General features: G+C 41.5%; 1 protein-coding gene across 1 annotated transcript; it reads right to left on the bottom strand.

Moving 5' to 3' along the window:
• Positions 1–7,219: 7,219 nt before the first annotated feature.
• On the bottom strand, positions 7,220–8,055 carry LOC119524736 (josephin-2-like). The gene is made up of 2 exons (XM_037823409.1): positions 7,604–8,055; positions 7,220–7,498 (listed from the first exon to the last, which is right to left on the bottom strand). Exons 1-2 carry the CDS (start codon positions 7,942–7,944, stop codon positions 7,399–7,401), a joined length of 441 nt encoding a protein of 146 aa, XP_037679337.1. The 5' UTR covers positions 7,945–8,055; the 3' UTR covers positions 7,220–7,398.
• Positions 8,056–12,964: the final 4,909 nt, after the last annotated feature.

The raw sequence follows: 12,964 nt of genomic DNA, 5'->3' as shown, positions 1-12,964 counted from the left end.
AACTTAAATTCACCAGAGTGTTCTTATGCCAGACAAGTCCTAAAACCCAGAGGCAACAGCCTCTTTAAGAACAAAAATCAGATGCAGCCACTGTCAACACCCCCTTTCAATATGTAAAACTTAGGGTGCTCACTGCCTAGACATCCCTGAAGATGGAAAAAGAGCTTAAGTGAGAGGAAGGGGTAGCAACAAACAAGATAAAATTTAACAAAGGTTTATGCATACTGAAACTTTATATAAATATATATATATTTTTGATGCTGGGGTGTTGGAATAGCTGGAAGGAGGTAAATGACATGGTGAAACTGTAACCTATAATATCCTTTGAAATTTGCTCTATAGCTACTTGTTGAATTGTGCTTTGAAAGTCTTCACCTTTCTATATATATCCCATATTGCATAATAAGGAAAGAACTGAAACTGAGGATCTGTAACCATAACAATTTTTGAAATTATATATATATATATATATAACTGCTCATTGATCTGTACCTTGAAAATTAACAACTTTCTGTATGAATGTCATATTTTACAATAATGGAAATAGGTGAAGTTGTGGAATTGTGGCCCATGACATTATTTGAATACTTGTTAAATCATATTTTCAAAGTTATCATATTATGTGTATATGTTAAATTCACAATAAAAAATGCATTTAAAAATCTTCATTTTTCCTTTCAGCTTTGCCAGTGTTTGCCTCATGTACTTTGGGGCACTTTGATTAGGGACCCAAATATTTATTTTATTTCTTATTGGTGAATTTTCCCTTTTATTAATATACAGTGTTCTTCCTTGTCACATATTTCTGCATCTAGAGTCTATGTTGTCAGATATTAGTATATCTACTCAAGTTTTTTTTTTTTGGTTACCTACTTGTATGGAATATCTTTTTCAATCCTTTCACTTTCAAACTATTTGTATCTTTCATTATAAAATGAGTCTCTCATAATCAGCACAAAGATAGATCATATTCTTTTTATCCATTCTACCAGTGTCTTTTGATTGAGGAGTTTAATCCATTAACCTTCAATGTTATTACTGCAAATGTAGTACTTACTTCCAACAAAGCACAAGCAAAGAAGAAACAGATAAACGGTACTTCCTCAAGACTGAATAATTCTGTGAGCCAGAGGACATTCTCAAGAAAATAAAAGACAGTCTATTCAAAGAGAGAAAATATTCATAAACTACAGGGACTTTTTCTTTAATTTTATTTTGAAATAAATTCAAAGTTACAGGAACAGTTGCAAAAACAATACAAACCCCATACACAGAACTCCAGCATACCCTGACACCCCTCCCCCGATACTTTGATCCACTAATTTTAAAATCCTGTCACACCACCATTTCTTTTTTCCCTCCCTCCCTCCCTATCATCCATCATCTATTGCTCTGTCTTATGAACATGAGAGCAAGCTGCACACATCCTTGAACAAACACTATAATTCACATGTACAATTCCCATGAACAAGAACATTCTTTTATGCAATCCCATTAAGCACAGCTAAGAAGTTCAAGAAATTCAACATTGATACAAAGCTTACATTCTATATTTCCTTTTTTTTTCCTTATGTCTCAACTGTGTCCCTTTGAGCCTCCTGTCCTCCATCCTCAGATCCCATCCAGGATCATCCTTGGCATTCAATTGTCATCTATTTAGACTCTTTTTTTTTTAATTTCAATTGTGGAAACATATACAGCCTAAATCTTCCATTCCACCCCCTCTCTAGCATTCCATTAGTGGGATTAATCACATTTAGAATGTTGTAATTCTATCAACTTCCCACCTTCCATTACTAGAAATTTCCCTTCACTGCAAACAGCAACCCTACACTTATTTCTTAACTCCCCATTGCCCCTTCCCCCATTTTTCATAACCCATACTCTACTTTTCGTCTCTATGGTCATATTCTCTGATAATTTCTTTGTGTTTACTGTGGGGCTTAAAATTAACCTCTTAAATCCCTAACAATCTTGTTTTCCTTTGATACCAACTTAACTTCAATAGGAAATGTAAACTATGTTCCTATACTCCTCCATTCCCGCACCTTTATATAGTTCTTGTCAAAAATTACATATTTTACATTGAGTCCAAAACCACTGATTTGACATTAGAGTTTGTGTATTTTATATCATGTAGGAAGTAAATAGTGGAGTCACAAATAAAAAATTATTGGCTTCTATTTGTACTCCATTGTGGTCAGAGAATGTGCTTTGAATATATTCAATTTTTTTTTGTTTTTTGCTTTTTAGTTTATTGAGGATTGTTTTATGTCTCAGCATATGGTCTATTCTGGAGATAGATCCATGATCAGTAGATAAAAATGTGTGTCCTGGTGATTTGGGATGTAAGTTTCTATATATGCCTGTCAAAATTCTCTGTATTTCTCTCTCCTTTCTTTGTTTCTCTGTTGGTAGGGCTCCCTCTAGTATCTGAAACAGGGCAGGTCTTTTATTGGCAAAATCTCTCAACATTTGTTTGTGAAAAATTTAAGCTCTCCCTCAAATTTTAAGGAGAGTTTTGCTGGATAAAGTATCCTTGCTTGGAAATTTTTCTCTCTCAGAATTTTAAATTTGTCATGTCACTGCCTTCTCACCTCCATGGTGGCCGCTGAGTAGTCATTACTTAGTCTCATGTTGTTTCCTTTGTATGTGGTGAATTGCTTTTCTCTTGCTGCTTTCAGAACTTGCTCCTTCTCTTCAGTATTTGACAGTCTGATCAGAATATGTCTCAGAGTGGGTTTATTTGGATTTATTCTATTTGGAGTTCACTGGGCATTTATGCTTTGTGTATTTATACTGTGTAGAAGTTTTGGGAAGTTTTCCCCAACAATTTCTTTGAATACTCTATCTAGACCTTTACCCTTCTCTTCCCCTTCTGGGACACCAATGAGTTTTAAGTTTGGACGTTTTATTTTATCTATCATATCCCTGAGATCCATTTTTATTTTTTTTATTTTTTTCTCCATTCTTTCTTTTGTTCTTTCATTTTCTGTTCTGTGGTCCTCTAGGACACTGGGTCGTTGTTCAACTTCCTCTAATCTTGTATTATGAGTATCCAGAGTCTTTTTAATTTGACCAACAGTTTCTTTTATTTCCATAAGATCTTCTATTTTTTTATTTACTCTTGCAATTTCTTCTTTATGGTCTTCTAGGGTCTTCTTTATGTCCTTTATATCCTCTGCCATGTTCTTTTTCATGTCCTTTATATAGGTGTTTGGGATTGGGTTCTCCATATTATCTGCTTTTATCATATGCTTTAAGATTTTCTGTTGTTTTTGGCTTCTTGGCATTTGCTTTGCTTGATAGGGCTCTCTCAAGTTGTAAAAAATACAACTTGTGGGTTGTGTGTCTGGGTGGTTAGGGAGGCAGGGCAGCTTTAATAATCAAACCTCCCAGGTGTTCCCAGAGATTCAAGGCTGTTGCAAGAGTCAAAGCCTTCATTTCAGTTTTGCCCCAGATTTTCTCTGCTGCTGACCCACAAGTCTCTGGCATTTATGTAGCATCCCTGGGTTTTCCAAGCAGGCCCCCCTTCTCAGCTGTGATCTTCCAGGACCTCTGCTAGGGGAAGGCTGTGCTATGTCACAAGTGCACACCATCCCTCAACAGAAGCCCCGGGTCATCAGGCCATGCAGGGGAGCTCTCAGCCTGATGCAAAGATGGCTGAATGGAGCATCTCAACCCCCCCCCCATTTCTGCACAGTCTGCCTTCCCAGCTCTGGGACAGCTAGCTGTGTATGCACCCAAGGCCACTGTCCATGGCCAATATTGTGGTGTGTGAGAAGTGCCATGGGACACACTCCCTGTCACACTGGGTTTCCTGGCATGGTTCTGGGCTGTGGGTATGGCCCCAGGCAGGAGTGTCTCCAGCCCACCGGGGAGCCAACTGCAAGCAGCACAGTTTCTTTCTCCTTTTGGCTCTCCCCTCTGGCCCCCTGGCCCTGAGGGAATCAGCAGCAGTCTATCCTCCATTCCAGACACCGAGAGGTTGGCTCAACCCGCTCCTGCCATGCTTCACTGCATGGTTCTCACTATCATAACTGCAGCCACTCCTGTTTTTTTTTTTTTTTTTTTCAAAAAAGGACTACTCTATCTCCAAACACCAACCCCCGGTTTCCCCACACTGCAGCATGGCCACAGGGCTTTCAGCCAGCTTACTCACTTGTTTCAGAATGCAAATCCCCAGTTTCACCAAGTGCACGGTCCCTGTGGTTTTAGCAGACCTTGTCCAGCTGGTGCATTGCTGAAACTTGTGTTCTGGGTCACTTTCTGGTTTTTATCTAGTATTTTTCATGGAGGTGTTTTTTGCCCTGTCTCGCCTAGCCGCCATCTTAGTTTCCTATCAACCACAGGGTTTTAGTATACAGAATATATAAAGAAATCCTACAACTGAACCACAGAAAGATGAACAATCCAATTAATAAATGGGCATAATTTCAAAGAACTTCAAAATGGCTGAAAAGTATACATAAAGATGCTCAGCTTCAATTGCTCTGGTAATTTGCAGCTGTTATGTTCCAGAAAAGGCCATGTTCTTTTAATCCATCCCAGTGGGTGCAGACCTGTGGTAGGTGTGATATTTTGGTTAGGTTTTTTCAATTGAGATGTGACCCACCCCATTTCAGGTGTGCCTTAATCCTTTTACTGGAGTCCTTTATGAGAGCACAAAAGACAGAAAAAGCCTAGAGAGCTCAGAGAAGTCCCAGAGAAGCTGAGAGACAAGAGCATGCCCACAGAATCTGAGAGAGGAAGTCACTGAAGCCAGAAGGTGAAAGCAAAGAAACCTGGGAGAGAAGGGCAGGCACACACCGGCCATGTGCTTGCCATGACAGTGGTGTCCCAGATGCAAACATTCTTTCTTCAGAGATGAAAACTGTGCCAGTTTGAATGTATTATGTCCCTTCAAATGCCATTATCTTTGATGTAATCTTGTGTGGGCAGATGTATTAGTGTTGATTAGATTGTAATTCTTTGAGTGTTTCCATGGAGATGTGACCCACCCAACTGTGGGTGATAACTCTGATTGCATAGTTTCCATGGAGGCGTGGTCCTGCCCATTCAGCATGGGCCTTGAGATTACTGGGGCACTATATAAGCTCAGACAGGAGTAGGCTTCCTACAGCCAAGAGGGACACTTTGAAGAACACACAGGAGCTGAGAGAGGAGCTTCAGCTTACAGAGACACTTTGGAGATGGCCTTTGAAAGCAGACTTTTGCTCTGGAGAAGCTAAGAGAGGACAAATGCCTCTAGAACAACTAAGAGTGACATTTTTTTTTTTTTAAATAAATTTTTATTGTGGTAACATATAAAACACTATTTCCTATTTAACCACTTTCAAGTGGACAATTCAGTGGCATTAATTTTATTCACAATATTGTGCCCCCATTACCACCATCCATCACCAGAACCTTCCCATCAGCCCCAAAAGACACTCTGCCCCCGTTAAGCAATTACACCCCATCCCCCCTTCCCAGCCCCTGGGAACCTCGAATCTCCTTTCTGTCTCTATGGATTTGCTCATTCTAGATATTTCTATCTAGGCTGAATCATACAATATTGGTCCTTAAATGCCGGGCTTATGTCACTCAGCATCGCGTTCTCGAGGTTCACCCAGGTCGCGGCAGGCGTCAGAACATCCTGGTTTTTACGGCCAAGATTCCTGCATAGGAAGAGACCACATTTGTGGGTTCACTCGTCTGTGGCGGACACACGGGCTGCCTCCACCTTGTGGCTCCTGTGAATAAGGCTGCTGTGAACCTCGGTGTGCAAGGATCCGTTCGAGTCCCTGCTTTCAGTCCTCAAACCAGCCAGTAGGGTTGTCGGGTCTCAGGCAGGTCCATGTTCACCTGTCTGAGGTGCCACAGCAGCTGCCCCCTCACGCGCCCACTGACAATGCACTGGAGTGCAAACTTCTGCACATCTTTGTCAACACCAGCTATTTTCCATTCTAAAAAATAGCACCCATCCTGGGGGTGTGAGGTGGAGTCTCATCACGGATTGGGTTTGCATTTCCCCGTCTCCCTCGTGGCTAACGACGTTGAGCATCTTTCCCGGTGCTTATTGGCCATTTGCAGGTCCTCTCTGGAGAAACACCTATTCAAGTCCTTTGCCTGCTGTTTAATTGGATTGTTTGTTTTTTCATTGTTAAGTTGTAGTTTTTTTTTGTTTTGTTTTTTGTTTTGATATATCCTGGGTATTAAACACTTACCAGATACATGATTTACAACTCTTCTCTCGCCTTCTGTAGGTCGTCTTTTCACTTTCTTGACAACATCCCCTGAGGCACAAAAGTTTTCAGTTTTGACAAAGTCCATTTTACCTGAATTTCTTTGTTGATCGTGATTTTGGATTGCCAAGTCCAAGGCCATGAAGATGTCTTCCTGTCTTCTAAAACTTTTTTGGTGTTAGCTCTTATATTTAGATCCATTTATATTTGATCCAGTATATATTTATATTTGACCTATATTACATCCATTTATATTTATATTTGATCCAGTTTTGAGTTAATTTTTGTAAACGGTGTGAAATAGGGGTTCATTGCCTCCACTGTCCCTACTGGCCGTATGGGGCTCGCCTCTGGGCTCACAGTTCTCTTCCACTTGTCCACCTGTCTGTCCGCAGGCTGGCACCATGCTGTCTTCATTACCGGAGCTTTGTTGTAAAGTTTCAAAGTTGGGAAGAGTGTGACTTCTAACTTTGCTCTTTTTCAAGATCATTGGCCATTCAGGGCCCGTCCCATTCTCAAGGACCCACCGGATAATCCAGGATCATCCCCCTACTTTAAAGTCATTGGATTAGCCGCCGGAACTCCATCGGCAGCCTCGGCTCCTTGGCCGTGGCAGGAATGGGGTGCTGGGGACTGCGGCGCAGAGTCTTGGGGCTGTTTTCCTGCCTCCCGCCCCCCTTGCTCCCTCCTCAGGGCCGATCGCCCCGAAGACGGTGATTGCACCTCTCTGTTCCCGGTCTGGCTCCCATCGGAGCCACGCCTGGCACAGGAAAGCCTGCGCTGGATGGCTGGGCCCAGCCTGAGCTCTACAGGTGCCAACTGGCCCCATTTTACAGACGAGGAAACTGAGGCCCTGAGAGGTGGGTGAGGTGCAGGAGTCGCCCGCTGGGAAGTGGCAGAGCTGACCAGGACAGCGTCACCCACCACAGTCTCTCTGATAAATGGGAGACCTGAGCGCAAGGGTCCGCGGCCCAGTCAGACGCAGGCAGGCGGGGGCAGCCAGCAGGTTTATTGAGGCAGCGGTGGGGGCGGGTTGGGGCCCCCGTGGAGCCCCCGCAGTGTGGGACCCGGCCCTTCCCTGGCACCCGGGAGCCGGACAGGGTCGTGCAGGGAACCCCAGGCCTGCAGGGGGCCGACGAGCCCGGGTGGCCGTGCTTCCCTCCTCTGGGGGTCAGTCTGTCCGCAGCCAGGAGCCCTTTCCCTCCACCTCCTTGGTCACCACCAGCAGCACCTCACACGGGCCCTGCGCCAGCACAGCCGCCAGGAAGGCCCTGGGCAGGAGACAGGGGAGACTGAGGCCCGCGGAGCCTCGGGAGCCCCCCGGGGGGGCCCCAACCTCAGCGCTGCCGCCCCTGCCCCGGCCCTGCCCGGCTCACCTGACGCCGTCCTCACCCCCGAGGGCCTGAGGCGCCCGCAGCTTGGAGTCCAGGTTGTAGTAGACGCCGTCCACCTGGCGCAGTGCCACCCAGTGCCGCCGGCGCAGGGGCAGGGACAGCAGTCCCAGAGACACGGGCGAGGGCAGGTTCAGGATCAGCCCCAGCACCTGGGGCAGGACCAGCTGGGACAGGGGCCTCTTGCAGATCTCATCGGCAGCCTCCTGGCTAAAGAGCTGCTGCTGCAGGACGTTGTTGAGGGCGTGGACAGCGCACAGCTCCAGGCGTTGCCGCTCGTGGTACACGGAGGGCGGGCTCGGCTGAGCTCCCGGGGCCTGGGACATGCCGCCCTCGGCTCCTGCCCGCCTGCCGTTCCGCTCCCCCGAGCCAGGGGCTCCCGCATCCCCCTGGGCGGTGGCTCGGCGCTCCGAGTGCCGGGCGGGAAGTGCGGCGCTGACGGGGCGGACGGGAGGGACTCAAGAGTGACATTTTTGAGGAGCTGAAACCTAGGGAGGAACGTCCTGGGAGAAAGCCATTTTGAAACCAGAACTCTGGAGCAGACACCAGCCACATGACTTCCCAGCTAACAGAGGTTTTCTGGACACCAGTGGCCATCCTCTAGTGAAGGTACCCAATTGTTGATGACTAACCTTGGACACTTTATGGCCTTAGGACTGTAACTTTGTAACCAAATAAACCCCCTTTATAAAAGCCAATCCATTTCTGGTGTTTTGCATTCAGGCATTAGCAAACTGGAACACATCCTGTTGATGCCTTAATTTGGATTGTAAATTTGTAAGCTAAGATATCCCCATTTTAAATGCCAACCCATTTCTGGTATGTTTCATTCCAGCAGTTTTAGCAAACCAAAACAGTAGTTAGTAGGGAAATGCAAATCAAAATGACAATGGGATAATTTTACCGTATTACACCTTCTAGAATGGTCATTATATAAAAAAAACAACAACAGAAAACCACAAGTGCTAGAGAGTGATACCACAAGCATGGCTATTTCTAATAGCAGGGCACACATGATCCAGCACTTCAAAGGAGGAACATGTCTCTTAATGGACAAGCAAGGAACTGGGAGCATCCTCCCCAACTAGTGAGGATGTGAGTTAGGGCTTTTATAGGTAAAGGAAATGGGGTAGCGGTCAAAAACTATTGGTTACATGATAACGTTCTTGTCAGGTCAGTGATGACATTGGATCTTTGTGAGGAAGTCGTGGGCAAATTTCTCAATCCTGTGTTGTCTCAAGCATGTTCTATTACTCCAGTTTCAGTGATTCATCAACTACAGATGAAATTGTGATATGTGTAAGCTCTCACATGCAGAGAGTTCATGACTCTTTTTTTAACTGATTGTTCAGGAATGTCAAACATTTGTTCTTTGAGGAGGAAATCACTGATCTACTGGCCACAGGGTACTCTTGATGCCATTCTATCTTTTTTTTTTTATTATTAAATTCAGTTTTATTGAAATACATTCACACACCATACAATCATCCATGGTATACAATCCACTGTCCACAGTATGATAACATAGTTATGCATTCATCACCACAATCTATCTCTGAACATTTTCCTTACATTAGAAAGAACCAGAACAAGAATAAAAAATAAAAGTGAAAAAAGAACACCCAAATCATCCCCCCATCCCACCCCATTGATGCCATTTTATCTTATTCCTATAAGCAGAACTGAGACTGTCTCATTTTTGTCTCTCTGGGAACTAAGTATAGTGATAGGCTATTTTCCAGCTATCAAGTTCCTCCTTGTATTGGTACTCTTCTTATTCTTAGGAAGATATATTTTTGAGCATTCCTCATATAAGGAAAATGGGTGAAGATTTCATCTTCCTTAGTTACTTCTTGCTGCTCATATCATTTTAGAGGATGCTCTATACATAAACCTACAAAGACAATATAGGCAACAACAAGTCAAGCATATGGCAAGCAAAATAAAGGCAGTAATTGCCCTCCTCTTTACATGGGACCTGACTCCCAGGGGTGTAAATATCCCTGGCAATGCAGGATATGACTCCTAGGGATGAATCTAGACCAGGCATCATGGGGTTGACAACATCTTCTTGACCAAAAGGGGGATGCAAAATGAAACAATATAAAGCTTCAGTGGCTGAGAGATTTCAAATAGAGTCAAGAGGTTGCTCTGGCAGACATTCTTATGCACTATATAGATAACACTTTTTAGGTTTTATTGTATTGGAATAGCTAGCAGTAAATATCTGAAACTATCAAACTACAACCCAGAACCCTTGAATCTTGAAGATGATTGTATAAAAATGTAGCTTATGAGGGGTGACAGTGTGATTGGGAAAGCCATATGGACCACACTCCCCTTTGTCCAGTGTAGGGATGGATGGGTAGAAAAATGGGGGCAAAAAAAAAAAAAAAAAGCACCCAGTGTTCTTTTTTACTTTAATTGCTCTTTTTCACTTTAATTTTTATTCCTATTATTTTTGTGTGTGTGGTAATGAAAATGTTCAAAAATTTATTTTGGTGATGAACGCACAACTATATAATGGTACTGTGAACAACCGAATGTACACTTTCTATGACTGCATGGTATGTGAATATATCTCAATAAAATTGAATTTCAAAAAATATGATTGGCAACAATATATTGTCTAATATTCAGATCAGTAACTAACAGAAAATTAAAAAAACTTTTTTTATATATTTTTGTTATATTTTTATAACATTGTCTAAACATTTCCTATGCAACTTATATCAAATTAACTTAAGTTTCAGCACTTCATTTTTTTTTTACAAGGTGAAAGAACAAATCTTTTGCAACTGTTTGGAGTAAAAAGATATCCTTTAGTGTTTGAGCTTGAGAAAGCAAAATGTTAGAAGCTATCAGGTTTGAAACAATATTTGGTTCTTTATTTAATTGAAGTTAAGGAAAAGACTTAGCTCTTTTAAAACTGGAAGACTTGATTTTCTTAAACAACTAAATGTATGGTAAAGCCAACATAAAGTACAAGCAGTTATTCTGATAAAACAGCCTTTTTTCCATTTACACTGATTATTTAGAAAAAGACTTTTATAAATTTTTACTAAAAAATAGACAAATTCAAGAAAACTTTGTTACTTTAATAGAAAACTAAATTTTAGTTTGCATCAATATATTGAAAATAAGGCTTTAAAAAATTGTAGACTCATTAAATCTTACTTTGACCAAAATAAATAAATTTCTTTTTCTGTGAACTTTCTGCAAGTTTCCACATCTATTAGGTATTCTTTATTCTTATTCTACAACAACCACTCATTTCAGACAAAACTATTCTTTTTCTTTTAATGAAAACATATCTTGTATACTTTTCATGCTTAAGTTACCAAAATGATTTAGGAAACTGTTTTCAAACAAACATTTTACAACATACAATTACCAGCAAAACCAAACTTGTCTGAAAAATGCTAAACATTTAAAACATTAGTCAATGCATTTTTATGTAATTTTATAGAAATGTATTCACATACCATACACTCATCTAGAGTGTACAATTGTTCAGTTTCTTCATATAGTTCTGCTTTTAACACCACAATCCATTTTTGAACATTTTCATTACTCTAAAATATAAAAATGAAATAAGAATAAAAATAAAAGTAAAAGAGAACTCAAAACATCCCATACTCTTCCTCCCCCACCTCATTTGCTTCTTAAAACCTTTTTAATTGAAAGTCACATACCATACAATCATCCAAAGTGTAAAACAATTGTTCACAGTATCATCATATAGTTCTGCATTCATCACGAAAATCAAACATTTTCATTACTTCAAAGAATAAAAATAAAAGTAAAAAGAACACCCAAAACATCCCATACCCCCTCCTCCATACTGTTCATTTACATTTTGTCCCCATTTTTCTACTCATTTGTCCATACACTGGGTAAAGGAATTGTGAGCCATAAGGTTTTCATGGTCACACTACATAAGCTATATAATTATACAATCACCTTCAAGAATCAAGGATACTGGATAGCAGTTCAACTATTTCAGATATTTCCTTCTAACTATTCTAATAAACTAAAAACTAAAAAGGGATATATACATTACACATAAAAGTCACCTCCGGAATGACCTCTAGACTCCATTTGAAATCGCTCAGCCACTGAAACTTTATTTTGTTTCAATTCTCTCCCCCCCTTTAGTCCAGAAGGCTTTTTCAGTCATATGATGCAGGGTCCAGGCTCATCCCCAGGAGTCACATTCCACCTTGCCAGGGAGATTTATGCCCCTGGGGGTCATGTCCCAAGTAGGGGGAGGGCAGTGAGTTGGCTTAGAGAGGTCACATCTGAGCAACAATTCTCAGTGAGTAACTCTTAGGCACAATAATGAGTAGGCTTAGCCTCTCCTTTGCAGTGAAAAGCTTCATAAGGGCAACCCCAAGATCAAGGACTCAACACACTAAGTTGATGGTCCCCAATGCTTGCAAGAACATCAGGATTTCCCCAGTTGGGGAAGTTTAATATTTCCACCTTTTCCCACAGTTCCTCAAGGGGGCTTTGCAAATACTTTTTATTCTTGGCCCACATTACTCTGGGTTGAATTGGGGCTTCATGCTAACCTGTACAAACCAACAAGGTCTCACTCCCTAATCAAGATTCCATGTAATTATGGCATTTGAGTGAACTGAAAATACAAGTTAAACCATATAGTGTGCTACAGAAAATTCAGACCTTGCACCATATAACCATCTCTTCCTTTGGTCCCACAGAGAAACCAAAGCTTTAAAACATAGTCAATACCATCCTTTACCTGTCAGTCTGATCCACCCCAATCTCAACCAAGTCCATTTTGTTCATATCTCCAGTCGAAGTCTGAGCTCCTTTTCAGCCTCTTTAACAGTTGATTCATGGGGCGATGCTGACCCTCGCAGCTGCCAAACTCTGGCAGTCCCAGGTGCCGCACAGACACGTGAAGCTCCAGGGGCTGATCACATCACACACAAGCAGCTCAGAATCTCAAAACCTAGAAATCACTGTTACAACTCATGAATAAATGTGACTGCTGTAAGGCTTACAATCTAGGAGCCTCCATATAAGCCTTTCCTTATAACCCATGCTCCAAGATTCAATTCTCAGAGTTTACACACAATTATTAGTCCATATTAATGAAGCATTATAATATTTGTCTTTCCATTTCTGGCTTATTTCACTCAATGCATTTTTTAAACAGTAATATAGAATCTTTTTATGATCACTATATAATTCTTAAAAACTCTGAACATAAGGTAACTCATCCTATTTGTGATTCTTTTTACAAAACATTTAATTGCAAGATGATATTAAAATTTAAAATCCCATTTTTAGGCTATTTTTCACCATCATCTAATTCAT

The sequence above is a fragment of the Choloepus didactylus genome, assembly GCF_015220235.1.
Source record: "Choloepus didactylus isolate mChoDid1 chromosome 11 unlocalized genomic scaffold, mChoDid1.pri SUPER_11_unloc6, whole genome shotgun sequence".
NCBI lineage: Eukaryota > Metazoa > Chordata > Mammalia > Pilosa > Megalonychidae > Choloepus > Choloepus didactylus.
The sequence above is the reverse complement of the archived record's forward strand: the minus strand, read 5'-3'. Positions and strand labels throughout refer to the sequence as shown.